The sequence below is a fragment of the Carlito syrichta genome, unplaced genomic scaffold, assembly GCF_000164805.1.
Source record: "Carlito syrichta isolate Samal-C Ts95f unplaced genomic scaffold, Tarsius_syrichta-2.0.1 Scaffold305642, whole genome shotgun sequence".
Classification (NCBI taxonomy): domain Eukaryota; kingdom Metazoa; phylum Chordata; class Mammalia; order Primates; family Tarsiidae; genus Carlito; species Carlito syrichta.
In genome coordinates this window covers 336338-352015 of record NW_007249738.1, presented here as the reverse complement: position 1 = coordinate 352015, position 15678 = coordinate 336338, and the positions used below count along the sequence as shown (strand labels likewise).

Below are 15678 nucleotides of genomic sequence, written 5' to 3'. Positions count from 1 at the left end.
TAAAATGAAAAAATTAAACCATGTTTAATCGTTCTGGGTACTATTGTGAGATAAGGTGCAAATATAATCTCATATTGAAAAAATACATGAAATAGTTATCCAAATTGCTTATAATTCACACATATCTAAGGGATTCATTGAATCAACAATCAAGGAAAATTTTATTTCTTTAAATGCTCACACTATTAAAACATTTAAATAGCTGATAAATGATTTTAACAAAAAGAGAACTACATAATTGAACCAATTAATCATTAAAGATACAGAAACAGACTGAGAATTAGGAATTCAGTTCATTGCTTGTGGCTGAGGCAATATATAGCTACAAAATTATGCTTCAGTGTATATGAAATATTTCAGAAGAAGTATTGAGATGAGCCGGGCTCGGTGGCTCAGTCTGTAATCCCGCTCCTTAGGAGGCTGAGGTGAGTGAATTGTCTGAGCCCACAGGTTCAAGACCCGCCTGGGCAATTTGGTGAGACCTCATCTCTACAATAAATCAAAAATCAGCTGGGCGTGGTAGCGCGCACCTGTAGTTCCAGCTACTTGGAAGGCTGAGGCGGAAGGATCGCCGGAGCCCAGCAGGTCGAGGCTGTGGTGGCCAGGAGCAACCACTGCACTCCAGTCTGGGCGACAGAGTGAGGCTCTAACTCAAAAAAAAGAAAAAAAAGAAAGAAAGAAATATTGAGATGAAATTATTGCTGGCCTTGGGAAATGAATTTACGATTACATTTCTGTAATCTGAGAAAATCAGAAAACATTTCTGAAACGTGTCAGTCTTTCTGTTTTACTTTGAAAGAGCCAGTAGTGCATGATATCCGACATGAGATAAAGTTTGATAGGAAATGAACATGTTCTTTGGAGTATTTTTAATAACAGTGCACACTATGATGGCAGATATTTTAAGATGTATATTTGCTCTTTGAATATAAAATATGTTAGCAAAAAAAGTCAGCCAATACTAAGAATTATAAAATGTTCAAAATTATAGGCATAGTTCTGTATTATTATATCAATTTATAATCCAAAACCAGTTCTGGTTTTATACCATATATTTGTATTCTACAGAAGCAAGATTAGTGGCAATGGCTGAAATAAATGAACTGTTGTATTTATCTACATAAATAACATTTAACAAAGAGTTTAACCTTCACTAGAAATTTTGTGCTAAAATTCTAAACCTGAGTTCTAAATTTTCAACAGGGAAAAAGAAGAGTCATCTATTCATTCTACAAATATTTATTGAATACAAGTTCTGATATACCTTGACACTACGTGTAATTGGGAATACAAGGATGACAAACCACGGTCTGTGACTTCAAGGAACTTATTTATGTAAGACTAGAGAAATTAGTAAACAACAGAATAAAAAGAAATAGTACTAAGTTGGAGTGTTGGTGGGAGAAAGTCTTAAGAATAGGAAAGTGGATATGTCAGAAATAGGGTAGCATTAAGAGGATGATATCGATCGGTGATTTTCTCAAACAGGTAGACTCAAGGAAGAAATGGTATATATTTTATATGTGAATCTTTAATTGAGCAAAATTGATATATTTTTATTGTGAAATTAACTAGTTTAAATAAAAGATGGTTGTATCACAAGCAAAAATAACATATCGAATCACAGTGCTAAATTGCTGGCTAACCATTTTTCTCGTTATTTTTTGTCATGTTTTCATTTATGTTACAGACACTGAAACATACTCAATGATTTAAACTAGGAAAACTGGAAGGTCAGAGGGAAAATTCAGACTTAATAATTCAAAAGTATAATCACGCTGATGTTGAGTCTAATATGTAATTTGTTCTAGATATGTTTGTTAAAAAGTAATTCATTCTCCATTTATATATGTTTATTATATATATGTGTAAAAAACTTCATGCGTCATTTATATATTTTCTCTTTTATCCACCTATTGTTTCACTGCTTGATGCTATAATCCCTGGAATGGATACTGCTGAATTTGAGAAAATAATGGACAAAAATAAGTTTTACATAGAGGGGAAATTAAGCTTCCAGAAACATCTATAGTCATATATTAAATGTATCAACTTGAAGTTAATGTATCAGAAAAAAATTGGTCATATAGGTAAACAGATGCCCAAATGTAATATCAAAGTTTTAAAATTTATATATCACAAATAAAAGGTCAAAAATTTATCATTTTATATATTGTGTGTTCCCCAAAAGCTCTCTAAAAATATCTTTTAAAAAACTAAACAGGAATTTTGTCTGCTTCTTCTAAAAATATCATTGCATAGACAAACTATTGCAAAAGAATGTTTTAGATGTTTTTAAAAAATCCCCGATTATGTGGTTGGAGGTTATAGCTCACCTGTGCTTGGGCTACTGGTAACAAGTGTAATAGCTGTACAAAGGAAGAGACAAGTATTTGGAAATGTTTGTTAAAACAGTATTGAAAGACAGGGTTAAAAACATTTATTCGGACATGCTTAGAGATCTCCAGAATGCAAATAAATGAAACAGTTACTTTCATTTATCAGATAATTACACATTTCAATGTACTTTTATACTCTGCTAGCTATTGCCTTAGTTCCAAATCTCCCAATTCAAGTTAAAATTCCTTGGTATTAGTAAAAAACAAATTATAAATTATTTCCAAGGAATTTAATAGAATTTTCTGGCATCGTTACTTTCTCCATATTAGTTGTATGGAGAATGTTCTTTTTATAACAGATATTCTTTGAAGAGGAAAGATGTTCTTTACTAATATAATTGGAGGTAAACCCCGCGACTTGGCAGGAGCATTTAAGAAATAAATGGAGCATGACAAATTTGAAAAGGGGCCAAAATGCCTGACCTTCAAATTGACTTTGCTGTTCTTAGGCACTAAAAAACTAATATGCACTTTAAAAAAAATTTACCTGCTCCGGTACTTAATATGGAGGTAGCTGTTGTCGTGGAAACTGTTTAGGAAAACAATATTTATGAAAATAAATTACTTGAATAATTTTTGCTGAAAACGTAAGTTCAAGAAACCAGATGCTACAAATGAAAAGTAGATTTTCTAAAACATGGGCAGATGTTAAGAGACAAAATGATTTTTCATTTAAATCAATACAAATAACACTATATGTTTATTCTATTCCATCAAGCATAACTATTTACCATTATTACCACCTAACTGAAATCTTATAGAAACTTTACAAGGTCTATTTATGGGCCAAGAAATATGGATAAGAACCCTTCTAACTTAGCTTCAAATAAGTGACTGATAATTTTAAAAAGTTAATACATTTTTCAGAAGGTCTCATAACTTTAAATATATTATCAAAACCTAAGGTTTCTAATTCACTGTACTAGCTCTTCATTGATGCCACCTCTAAATATCAATCAATAGGAAGAAAAATATCTCCTTAAATCACACATGTAAGTGTACTGCAGCAACTCTAAGATTGCTTGTATCGCCCATAAGCTTAATGACTCAAAATTTAAACTACATTTTACCCAGCACGTTCTTGAATAAACATGATGGTAATGCCCCATGACTCAGTGCAAACACGTGAGTTAAGAAAAAGAAACTAACTTTTGTTTCTATGTTTTCGAATCATCTCCCAGTGTGACTGTCATTTTCAAATGTTTATTTCACTGGAGATCACATTTATTTTTGTTTCATCCACATATTCTATTATGACCTAAAACTGTCAATTTCTAGATGATGGTATTTAGCTAATAAGCACAGCTAAAATAGTCACAGATTAGTAGCATAACTATTAACTATTAATAACAAATATTTACTAATAATACCTAGGTGTGTTTTAACCACATTTCTAACTTAATTCACAATAATACAATAACATAGTGTTTTGACATATTTTCTAGTAACTGCTAATTTTAATTCAGAATTTTCATATCAGCAGATTTCACCAGCATGTCTTTTACTGGCACAGATTTATGTGACTGTATAAAGGATTATCTACAAAAAGAAATCAGAAATACACATTTAAAACATATGGAGGATTTTACCTGCAAATGTTGAATTTGTACGAGGAATTTCTGAAATAATCATAAATTACTATTATTGACAGGAATTTAAATATCTTGAAAAAAATTCTACATCTTAAATTGCCTGTAAGTCATCTGACTCTTTTTCTTATTTTCCTTCCTGACACTCCTAATATAAAGAGTAGCTCATGCATGCTTTTGAAGATTATCGAGATTCTTTAGATATTTGTTGCTCGTGAGCAAACCTTCAATTATTTAATTTTTTCTGTATTGATTCTCATCTCTATTAACACCCCTTCATTAAACTATTTTGACTGATGCCTCACTCCCTTAATTCCCAGAACCTAAATAGGCTGCATGCAGTAGGAGAATCTCCCTATTATCAGTCATTGTCCCATCTGACAGTGGCCCAAAATGTTTTGGCAATACTTGTTTGGGAGAATGACTCACCATGAACACCCCCTCTGGGATAGAATTGTGCCAATCACCTAAAGGACAGTCTAAAGCATTAATTCCCTGTTCCTCTAGTATTGATGGTCTAAAAAAGATCCCAAACCCCTCATCTGATCTTTCCTAATCAATTAGGGTCAAATTCAATGACTCACCACTGCACTCCAACTTTCCTGCAATACAATAGCTGAAAGTTGAATTAAAAAGAAAAAGGAATGAGTTTGAAATTTTGACTCCTAATGACATACATCTCACAATTTAAAACAACAAATTGTCTAACAGTGAAAAATCAAACAGTCAAATAAGAGAAGAATAAATGTTTTCCCAAGAGCATGTTATCAATTAAAATTGTTTTCTCATGTACTGTTATTTCCAAAATATTTCACTGAAGAGTTCTTGGCACCCAAAGAAGAGATGTACAGTCAAGCTGTAAAGATAGTTCTTACGTTGTCAGTTTCAACATTATTTGATGGTCACATTGCCTTAGTATGACCATATTAATTTGCTTCTATATAGTAGAAGCTTACAAAATGTAATTCTACATTTATAGAATTTGAACTTTCTCTTTTCCCTAAAACTACACAGTGACATTTTCTATCCTGTCTTCTACATGATTAAATATAAGATTCAATAAACCATTTGCTGATATGTGGGTTTTCTGAAAATACAAAAGCGCTAACATAACTGATATAAAACTGAATCTAATGTTTGCCTTCTCATTTAGAAATGGTAGGATGAAAAATTATATATAGAAAACAAATATGTATTATTAATATAATCTATACATACTCACTTTTTTTTCCTAAGTTAAAATACAAAAATCAGATTTTTATTGAAAAAGTTAGTAGAGAACATACCATGTTCTTCCACAGTTATCTTGGATCACTCCCCCTGCTGGTACGATATCATTATAGAAGCAGCTGCACTCAGATAAACTGACACATTTCATGGTGTTCTCATCCAAGTAGGGAGCGCTGTCTGGGCACTTAGCATAGCAACCTGTATGTACAAACAGCCCACAGTTCATTTCTATTTACTGATACTCACTATACTGCATTACATATTTGCAAAGTGACTTAAATGCTTCCATGAACTGAAGTAGACAATAGAAAAACAACATCACACTCACAATGAAAATATCTAAATAAAACAAAATTTAGATTCTCTTACAGTGAAATATCAGCCTAAGAAGTTACAAATTTTGGTCAATTTAAATTTTTTTTTACAATGTTTCCTAACGTATTTTAAATGTTTTGCTACTTTAATAACAAGCATGAAGCTGAATGTAAAACAGGCTCTGGTAAATACATACCTTAAAATGTAAATGCCAATCCCAAATATCTATCTATGGAAGGGTAGATAAGATACAGAAGTCATAATAAAATGGGCTGATAATATACTCAAACCTAGAATTTAACACAGATGTGACTTTTGGAAAATTTTTGCAATATCCTGTTTTCTTGCCACTTTTTCTTTTTCTCTAAACATATATAATTCTAACAATAAAATTCTGTTTAAGTGTGATATAGCTAATTGGTCACTATTGAAGCCAGATTGTATAATGTGTCACATTCTGAAACCGCATTCTCACCAAACTATATTTTCTAGTGAAAGATATAAAGATTGTCAATAGGAAATAGCACTGTCCTCTCTCTCTCTCTCTCTCTCTCTCTGTCTCCTACTAAACCAATAACCAATAATCTATGTCTAGAGAAAATGTTTCTAGTATAGAAATATTGGTGCCATAATAAAGATAGCTAAGTATTCATTAAATCGCAAAATTGAAAACATTGAATTGAGATAAACTAACATTTTTTAGTTTTAAAAGACCAATATCATTTGCACTACTCTGTGGATAGTCTTAAAATATGTCTTACTGTCCAAGAGCTCAAGACCAGCCTGGGCAACATAATGAGACCTCATCTTTACAAAAAACAAAATTAGCTAGGCATGGTGACCCACGCCTGTTGTCCCAGCTACTTGGGAGACTAAAGTGGGAGGATTGCTAGAGCCCAGGAGTGTGAGGCTGCAGTGAGCCATGATTGTTCCCTTGGATGACAGAATGAGACCTCAACTCAAAATAATTTTTTTAAAAAGTCTAGGCATAGTGGCTTCTGCCTGTAATCTCAGTATTTTGGGAGGCCAAGGTGGGAAACTGCTTTAACCCAGGAGTTTGAGACCCAGCCTGGGCAACATAACAAGACCCATCTCCACACATACACACACACAAAGGCAGGTGTGGTGGCCCACACATATAGGCCCACCTACTCAGGAGGCTGAGGTAAGAAGATCACTTGAGTCCAGGAGGTGACTTGGCTACAGTGAGTCATAATCATGCCACTATACTCCAGCCTAGGTGACAGAGAGAGACACTGACTCAAAACTAAAAATAAAAAATAAAATAAAATGAAAATGTCTTACCTTCTAAAAGTGAAGAAAATTTCTGACCAATGACCTGATCTTTGCATGTTTTTGCAGTTACTGTGCCACAAGGTTCATAATGCCAGCTGCAATCTCCAGGTGCATTGTAATAATCACAGTAGACAGCTATAATTGGATTATATAAAATTACTTTAATCATATGACAATTTTCATTTTCCAAAAAAATTTTAAAGAAATTTTGGATGATACTAACAATAAACTGACCTAAAGTATATCATTCTATTTTGTCAAGTTCCATTGACCTTATCTAACATGGCTTATAAGTGAAAATACAATAGATTCCCCCCAAAAAAGGGGCCGTATAAACTCAAAATAACACTTTCTTTCGACATCTCACACTAAGGTTGGTTTGAGGTGGAAAGGTAAAAATCAATTTCCCTGTTTGGAGATATTTCAGGTCATAGTCTAGATTCATGGTTTTAATTTCAAGCTTACATTGGAAAAATACATCTTAGAAAGTTAAACTTTTTAAATTTTTAAACAACATTTCTTAAATGAGGTAACTAAAGGTGTCAATGTAATATAATGCTGAGTATAATAAAGAGAATACAATGAAGATTTTATTTTAGCATTTCTTATCCTTTTTCTCATACTACCTTGCTTAGAAGGAAAAACACTAAGTTATATTAATGTAATCACATTCCATATATATTAGTATTCAGCTTACACTCATTACAGTTCATCTTCAATAAGGCTCTATAAAATGTTTCAAGGAAACAATGTGTGAGAACTCTAAGCAAAAGGAATATATGTGGTAAATATTTCAGGATATATGAATATACTAAGATATGTAAACAGTTCATTGTTCATCTAATCATGATCGAGAAATACTCTCCATCAGTATTCATTTCTCTCATTGTGAACACAAGAATTTTTGAAACTAAAACTAAGCATGAAGCATGGTGCCAGGTGCTGTATTTTTTGAGTTTAGGTATTTTTCACATCTTAAATAAAAATATTAACATGTTTTTAAGACTTTCTAGGTACAAGAACATGTGTTTCATAGAAAATAGGAGAGGAAGATTGATTGTCTAACAAAACAATTCTATCTAATGACGTTTTTAAAGAACAACAACATATGGACTTCACTTACGACACAGATTTGGTTTCCTCCATGAGACGCAGACTCCAACTGCACTACACGCCTCTGCATACATAGCCACAGCAGTGCAGAATCCAAGGTACTTCCCCTCCATATCACACGCACAGGCTTCTTCAATGCACGCATCATAGTAAACGTTGGGGTCCACCTAGGCGGAGCACAGCACGTGAGTCTGGGTGAAAATACTGTGCAAGTAGTTGCTTTCAGAGCAGTGCTACCTTGTTGTGACAGTCTCTGAAGGTGCTGTCTCTGATGATCTCACATTTCCGCACAGCCCAGGCTTTACAGTATGGGTTTGAGTCACATGGGAAAGTTTGAGTTACTGTGTCTGAACATTCTTGACTGGTTTTCCAACTGTTTCCAAATTCCAATGCTCCTGCAGCTACTGATGAGTACCTTGTTGTAAAATCATCCTTGAGATCACCATTATTATTTCCACAAAGACCACAAACTTTGCCCTGCATTGATCATAAAGGGAAATTTAAAAATGAGTTGTACTAGGGATATTGAAAGAAAGAGATAGGCAAAGATAGACAGACAGAGACAGAAGCAGAGAGAAAAAAAAAACCATGATAGACAAAATATCACGATTGTGTATGTTATATCATGAATCTATGTTAAGTGCCAAATTTTGGGAAGAACCCAGAAATTGTAGATAAAATTCTGCTCTCATTTAAGGTATCACATATCACAGAATGATCTATTATCTACTAGAATAAATGCCTTAAGAGCCAAAAACAATTTGTTAGTTTCAAATTATGCATAGGTACACTCAGGTTTTTAGAATATTTGCTCCACGGAACACATTTGATTTAAAATATACCACTCCCTTAAAAGCATATTATATGATAATCTCAAAGTGACAAAATATGGTTAAATTAGTCTTATTGCATTTACTTTTTTGCCAGATTTTGTCATCTTTGATTACATCTCATAGTTCATGATAAAGCTGAAGAGAAGTGAAGGGCTTATTACTATAACATGAGACCCTACCATTCTCTCACTTTCCACCTATCAATATCTGTCTCTAATATTTAGAAATGACTTTGCTTTCCCATTATTTACTTGTTATTGATATACATACATTCCAGCTTGGATCCAGTATAACGGACAGCCTTGTATTTTTGTCCCAAATCACAATTATTCCATTTAGAAATTTCAGAATCAAGTACAGACCAACAGTATGTATGGAGTATGCATTTGCATTGAGTTCGCATTCCTTACTTTCTGTAGTTTTGACTGCTGTTACTTTACCATCTTGCAAGACAACATTTTGATCCTGTAAATTAAAAGAACAGACTTACAATAACAGTTTTATATTTCTCCTCACAATATGATTTTTAAAAAGTAAATCATCCAGGTATGGTGGCTCATGCCTATAATCCCAGCACTTTGAGAGATCAAGGAGTGAGAATAACTTGAACCTAGGAGTTTGAGACCAGGCTAGATAACATAGCGAGACATTGTCTCTACAAAAAAAAAAAATCAGAAAATTAGATGGGCATGGTGGCATGTGTTTGCCTGTAGTCTCAGTTAGCGAGGAGGCTAAGACTGAAGGACTTTCTGAGCCCAGGAGGTCGAGGCTGTGATGAAATGGGATTATGCCACTGGGCGACAGAGTGAGACCCTGACTCAAATAAATAAACAAGCAAACAAGCAAGTAAATAAAGAGAATTAGTACTATACCTGGTGAGACACTGACTCAAATAAATACATAAATAAACAAATAGATGATAGATGATTGATAAATGATAGATAGATAGATAGATAGATATAGATAGATGATAAAGAGAATTAGTACTATACCTGAAAAGCAACTATGATTTTTCTTGAGCATGTAAGCCCATCCTCACAGCATGGGACACTCTCAGTTAAAATACGAAATGTGCCATTTTCACTGCCACAATAATCCTTAAAAATTAAATTATAATAGTTTATGAATATCCAGGACATAGAACTCAACTACAATATCTGTGTCAGGCAAATATTCTAAGAATATTTCTTATAAATTCAGTAAGTCACCATATGCTGTTATGGAATTTTCAAAAGACAATTATTTAAATACATTTACAGGTAGGTAGCCTTGGTGGAGTCCACTCTACTTAATATGCTTTGACTTAGTTCTTGCTACATCATTTCTGCACAAGTTTAAAATTATATCATAGATATATAATTATTTAAATTATATATATATTTTTAACCATAGATTGTTTTCTAGTCTCAGCAAATAGCTAAATAAAGGTAGTTTTCATTCATATATACATACAAAACAATCCAAATATACCCCTTAAATGTTACTAAGGAAGCAGCTTAGTTGCATGCAATAAGCATGAACTCTGGAATCAGACAAGTCTATGTTTAATATACATTTTTTGTTTGGTAGCTTAAGCTGCTTAACCTCTCTAAACTCAGTTTCTTCATCTGCATCATAGGAATAGTAATGTCAAGCTTATATTGCAATGATTAAATGCAATGAAATATATGAATTCACTTAGCAAAGAAGCACTCATAAAATGATAACTGTCATTATTGCTGCTAATGCTGTTGTCAAAATAATAGTATCTAATATTTATTGAGCACTAGTATGTGTTCCAATTTGAGTTCTAGTTAGGTTTCAAGTAAGACCCATTTTACAGATATAGAAACTGAGACACTGAGAAATTAAGAAGTGTGTCCTACATCATACAACTAATAAATGTTGAAGCCAGCATCAAAATTTAAAGCCTCAAAAGATAGCATTATATGGCATAACACTTTATTGCCTTCTAGAAATGTATAAGGAGTCTTTTTGTATATTTTCCATTTTGAAAATGAAATTCTCCAGCACTCATCTACAAATAAATAATTAAGAAGTAAAGAAAAATTGTGATAAAACACACTCATAATCACCTCAAGAAATGAATACTGGCAGAGACCATCAAAGCTGTAACTTTTCCCATCAAAAGTTCTAACATGACCTTCTCCATAGATGTGGCAGGTGGTTTGACATTCATTTTGTGTACAGCTCCAAGATCCTTTAATGCAAGTACTAAAAGGACAAGATGAAAGAGGATGGTGATTATATTATCCTAGGATTCATACACACATATTGCTTTTGTAAAGAAGAACAAAATGAAGTTGTTTATTGATTTGAATTTTGCAGTTTTCTTCATTATAGTGTATAATTCTCATTATATATAATTCTACGTACAGTTTAATAGAAAATACCATCTTTTTCTAACTACATTTGGCCATTATTTTTTTCAAACATCCCAAAGTATGACTTCTTCTTTCCCATGAAATAAGAATAGACAGTAAATTTTCTAATACCCAAAACAAATAAAATACTAATCCTTTATTAAACACCATTCATTGCAGCCAACTGAAGTGACACTTCCTTGGTCATATTCTCGTCCACCAAAAGAGCATGGGCAGTCATCAGGAAAGATACATATCCCTTTAGAATTTCGAACCATTCCTTTTGGACAGTAGCACCCACGTTTACAAGACAAGTTCTCCTACAGGAATAAATATAAAATATACACCTTAAGACACTGTTCTAATCATGTCACATTCTCAGTACTCATTTAAATACATACATATAGCAAGTGTCCATTTGGAGTCAACATTTGACAAGTGAAAATAATACATGAATATAACATGACATTCTAATTATTTTTTCATTGAAATTTTAGTTTTTCTATGCCCTGAAACAATTGATAGTTTCCAAAATCTAAACTCTAATGCCATGTTACTTACATCAAGAATAGGAATGTTCCGAGTGCTACATGTTCTGTCAGTTTTTCTCTGTGCTTTGGGATCCCTGCAGTCTACATACTCAGCCCCTCCAGAACAATTTTCTGCATAATAAGAAAAGTTGTTGTGAATCAAGAGTCTATTAATCTGTTTTAGTCAAAGTAGATATTTTGAGTTTACACTGTGACTTCAACACTTACGTAGGGTTAAATCAATAGGAATCTGGCAAAGAAGAATTCCATCTCGGCAGACACTGGAAATAAAACAGAGTTATACATTTAAACATCAAATTTCAAGGACAATAAGTTAGACGAATGAGGCAGTCCCCAGAAGATGTGTTCATTGTACTAAAGTACTTCTAAGATATAGCCTTGTCGTATTATAGGAACATGCAAACGAGTTTCTTTGGACATCAAAGGAAACTTCATGGAAAGGATGGCTGTGTCTTAAGGAATAGTAAGATTCAACAGATACTGCTGATAAGACACAAAACTGTGCAGGAACATCATAGGAACAAGATAAGTTCCAGTGATCTCATTGAGTCATGTTTGGATAAAAAATAGAATAAGGAGAAATGGTATAAGAAGGTCATGGTCAGATATTAGATGGCCTTAAATGACTTGCAAATTTGTTTCTATTCTTTGGGCAACTTTCAGTCAGATAAGCTTCTGAGCAGGGAGGGGGCACAATCAGAATAATACTTGACCTTAGACATTCTTGCCCCAAGAGGAAACATGAGACAGAGACAGAGCAACAAGCAACAAAGTTAGCAATCACAGTAGTGTCAGCAAAAGCTAATGGAGGCTCTGAAATAGTCTTGGTAAAAAGAAGCAGAATTTGGAGGTGTTAGCCTGAGATTCATTAAAAAGTTAATCTAGTGACTCCTCAACAACTACAGAAGAAAAGAAAGTGTCATTATCAAATCCCAACTAAATGTTTCTAGACTTTGATGGAAAGGGGTTACCTATGCTTTCATTTCATTTAGGGTGGCCAAGAAAAATTATTTATTGGTAAATGGCAGATTCACAAAATCAAAGAAAAGAAAGAAGGCACATCCAAAGTACTTTGCAGTTGCCATTTCATTTTTGTGGTTACGTTGTCAAGAATTCCTATGTCTATCTATGAATTAGACACATGATTACAATAGAAACATGGTTAGATTTCTCCAAACTGCAGAAATCACAACCTTCTCAGTCATTACAAAATAGTCAAGATACTTCAACTCTTCAGAAATGAAATCCAAGTTCTTGGGCATGGCCTGGCCACTGTCCATGTTTGTAGCCTAGTCTTTTTTAAAAAATTTTTATTGTAAAGATATGGGGTACAGTTCAGCGTTAGGTATACAAACATTGATCATGCAGTTATCCCTGTTAATGAGGTAAATCCCTCCCTCCCCTAGCAGTTTCCCTCAACTGCCAATCCCACCCCCCTCAACAGTTTCCCATTACTGCCAATCGCTTTCTTATAGCATTATAATTGTTCAAGTTCCTCTTATTAGTGAGAACATATGGAATTCTGTTCTTTGTTTCTGTGATAAATCACTGAGTATGATCAACTCCAAATCTATCCAGGTTGCTGCAAAGTCCATATATGTGTCATTCTTTATGGCTGCATAATATTCCCTTGTGTATATGTACCACATTTTTTTTTATCCAGTCCAACCTTGATGGGCAACATGGTTGGTTCCATGTTTTTATAGCCTATTCTTATATGATAGAAACCACACGTGTAAATCTTTTTCAAACATTTCCTACACTAGTGCATTCTGTTTATTGTATAGGAAATTATCCTCCACATCTCAATTTTGTCTAGAAAAATATTCGTTCCTTAAGGCAATTTATTCTTTTTTTTTTTTTTTTTTTTTTTTGAGACAAGATCTTGTTCTGTCATGCAGGCTGCACAATAATGGCTTACTACAGCCTCAACGTCTTAGGCTCAAGCAATCGATCTCCTGCCTCAGCATCCTGAGTAGGTAAGACTATAGGCACATGCCCAGATAATTTTATTTATTTATTTATATTTTTTGTAGAGATGGGGGTCTTGCTATGTTGCCCAGTGTAGTCTCAAATTTCTCACCTCAAGCAGTTCTCCTAACTCAGCAACTCAAAGTGCTAGGATTACTGAGGTGAGCCACTGTGCCCAGCCCATTCCTTAAGACAATTCGCATGCTAGTCTCCTCTTGGAAGTTTCTCTTAAAATCCTCAGGTAGTGAATGGTGCCTTCTACTGCAGTGTACAAATCTCCTTTTAATATTCAGCACCCTGCTTACCCTGTGAGTTGAAGACAATGTTCATTCGTCTTTTTACCTCTAGCAATCAGCACAAGACCTGGCACACAATGATACTTAATGGGTGTTGATTGATGAATGCCAAGAGACAGCTAGAAAGTATTGTCTGAATATAAAATAATTTTGCATTGATAGTATATAGGAGTTTCCAGAATACCTTTCCACTCATGTTTAAAACCAAATGAAAGTAGGATAAATTATTTATAGCCATTATGATGCAGTGAACCCTTCAGAATAAAAGTGACAATAACTAACCCTAAGATAGAAAAGTCAAAAATATAGTAGGTCTTTGCTTCTTACTAGTAAAAGACCATTTCTCTGAAAAAGATGCAGTCCCTTGATTTCAATGTCATAACAAGTGTATATGTGATTTCCATACCATGTATTATCATCAATATGGATGAGTTTGCCTGGTTGCATAACCTCGTCATTTATGTAGCAGTCACACTGAGATTTCAGAACACAGTGTCCTTCATTATTCTGGTACATTCCATCAGGGCAGGTGCATCCATCAACTGGAACATCTTCTACATCACAGCTCCTATCTCTCTCAGACAATGATCGGCAAGAACTATTGCAGGCTTTGACATTGTACTTGAAAATTAGGCCACTGGGACAAGAGTGTTCTGTTGGTATGGAGATTAAAAATAATGAATATGTATACATTCAGGAAAATAAACAACTTTACTTCAACTTAATGTTCATAGATATTGTGGTGAACTAGTCATAATTGAGATTATGAGTTAAGAAAAAGGTGCTTATTCGCTGGACTTTTTCATTCTGTTTTGTTTTCAGTTAATATTGAGTTCATACTGTACATTTAAGCACTCCTCTGGGAATCAAGTCCACAAACAGGAGAGGCTATACACTACTCTCATGTGGCCTATATTTCTGGTGGAAAGACAATAGTGGGATTGCTATGAAAAAACAAGATAGGAAGCATATGTATGTACAGCTAAGGATCTATACTTAGTCAAAAGAGCCCGTAAATGAAGACCAGGAAGGCAATGCAGGAAGAGGCCATTTTATGTCTGGGGAACAGCCTAAGTCAGAAGGTAGGATGATTATTTCAAAGACACATAGAAGAATAGAAGCTACAAGGTCAGAGACAGAATCAGTGGTTAGAACTTACAGGGTTCCTCTTAAGGAGTTTGGTCTTTGGCCTTACAGCAATGAGAATCCATCAACTTGGTTTTTGACTGGAGAGTCCATGATAAAGTTATTTTGAATTGTACAATTTCAAGATTACCCTGGTTTCTCTACAATAAATCAAAAATGGCCAGGTGTCGTAGCGCGCGCCTGTAATTCCAGTTACTTGGAAGGCTGAGGCGGAAGGATCACCAGAGCCCAGCAGGTCGAGGCTGCAGTGGCCGGGAGCAGCCACTGCACTCCAGTCTGGGCGACAGAGTGAGACTCCAACTCAAAAAAAAAAAAAAAGGAAAAGAAAAGAAAATGGACTAGGGGGCAGCTGAGAGTGGATAATGAAAGAGGCTATTGCAGTCATCCAGCAGGAAAAAAAAATGGTGGTTTCTGGAACTAGGTTGATGGCAATAGAGATAGGGGGATGTGAACAGATTTGAAAGAGGCATTGGAGATAAACATGACACACCTTGTTGGTTAGCTGGATATGGGCTATGAGGTGTCAAGAATAATCTATAAGAGATGTGTTTCTACCAAGTTTGCCTTTTGGTTTTG

At 34.1% G+C, this 15678-nt stretch overlaps 1 protein-coding gene across 1 annotated transcript in view; it reads right to left on the bottom strand.

The window, feature by feature from the left end:
* The window catches only part of MUC19 (mucin 19, oligomeric), a 180393-nt gene that overhangs the window by 119516 nt on the left and 45199 nt on the right, over nt 1-15678 (bottom strand). Inside the window, exons 27-42 of the mRNA XM_021714400.1 lie at nt 14363-14609; nt 11897-11949; nt 11700-11800; nt 11307-11458; nt 10851-10989; nt 9768-9872; nt 9046-9240; nt 8180-8419; nt 7953-8109; nt 6839-6964; nt 5275-5416; nt 4573-4604; nt 3989-4018; nt 2887-2928; nt 2337-2369; nt 1914-1958 (exon numbers count right to left, since the gene is read on the bottom strand). Of these exons, the coding sequence (XP_021570075.1) occupies nt 1914-1958; nt 2337-2369; nt 2887-2928; nt 3989-4018; nt 4573-4604; nt 5275-5416; nt 6839-6964; nt 7953-8109; nt 8180-8419; nt 9046-9240; nt 9768-9872; nt 10851-10989; nt 11307-11458; nt 11700-11800; nt 11897-11949; nt 14363-14609 (1839 nt within the window). The remainder of the gene's footprint in view (nt 1-1913; nt 1959-2336; nt 2370-2886; nt 2929-3988; nt 4019-4572; nt 4605-5274; nt 5417-6838; nt 6965-7952; nt 8110-8179; nt 8420-9045; nt 9241-9767; nt 9873-10850; nt 10990-11306; nt 11459-11699; nt 11801-11896; nt 11950-14362; nt 14610-15678) is intronic.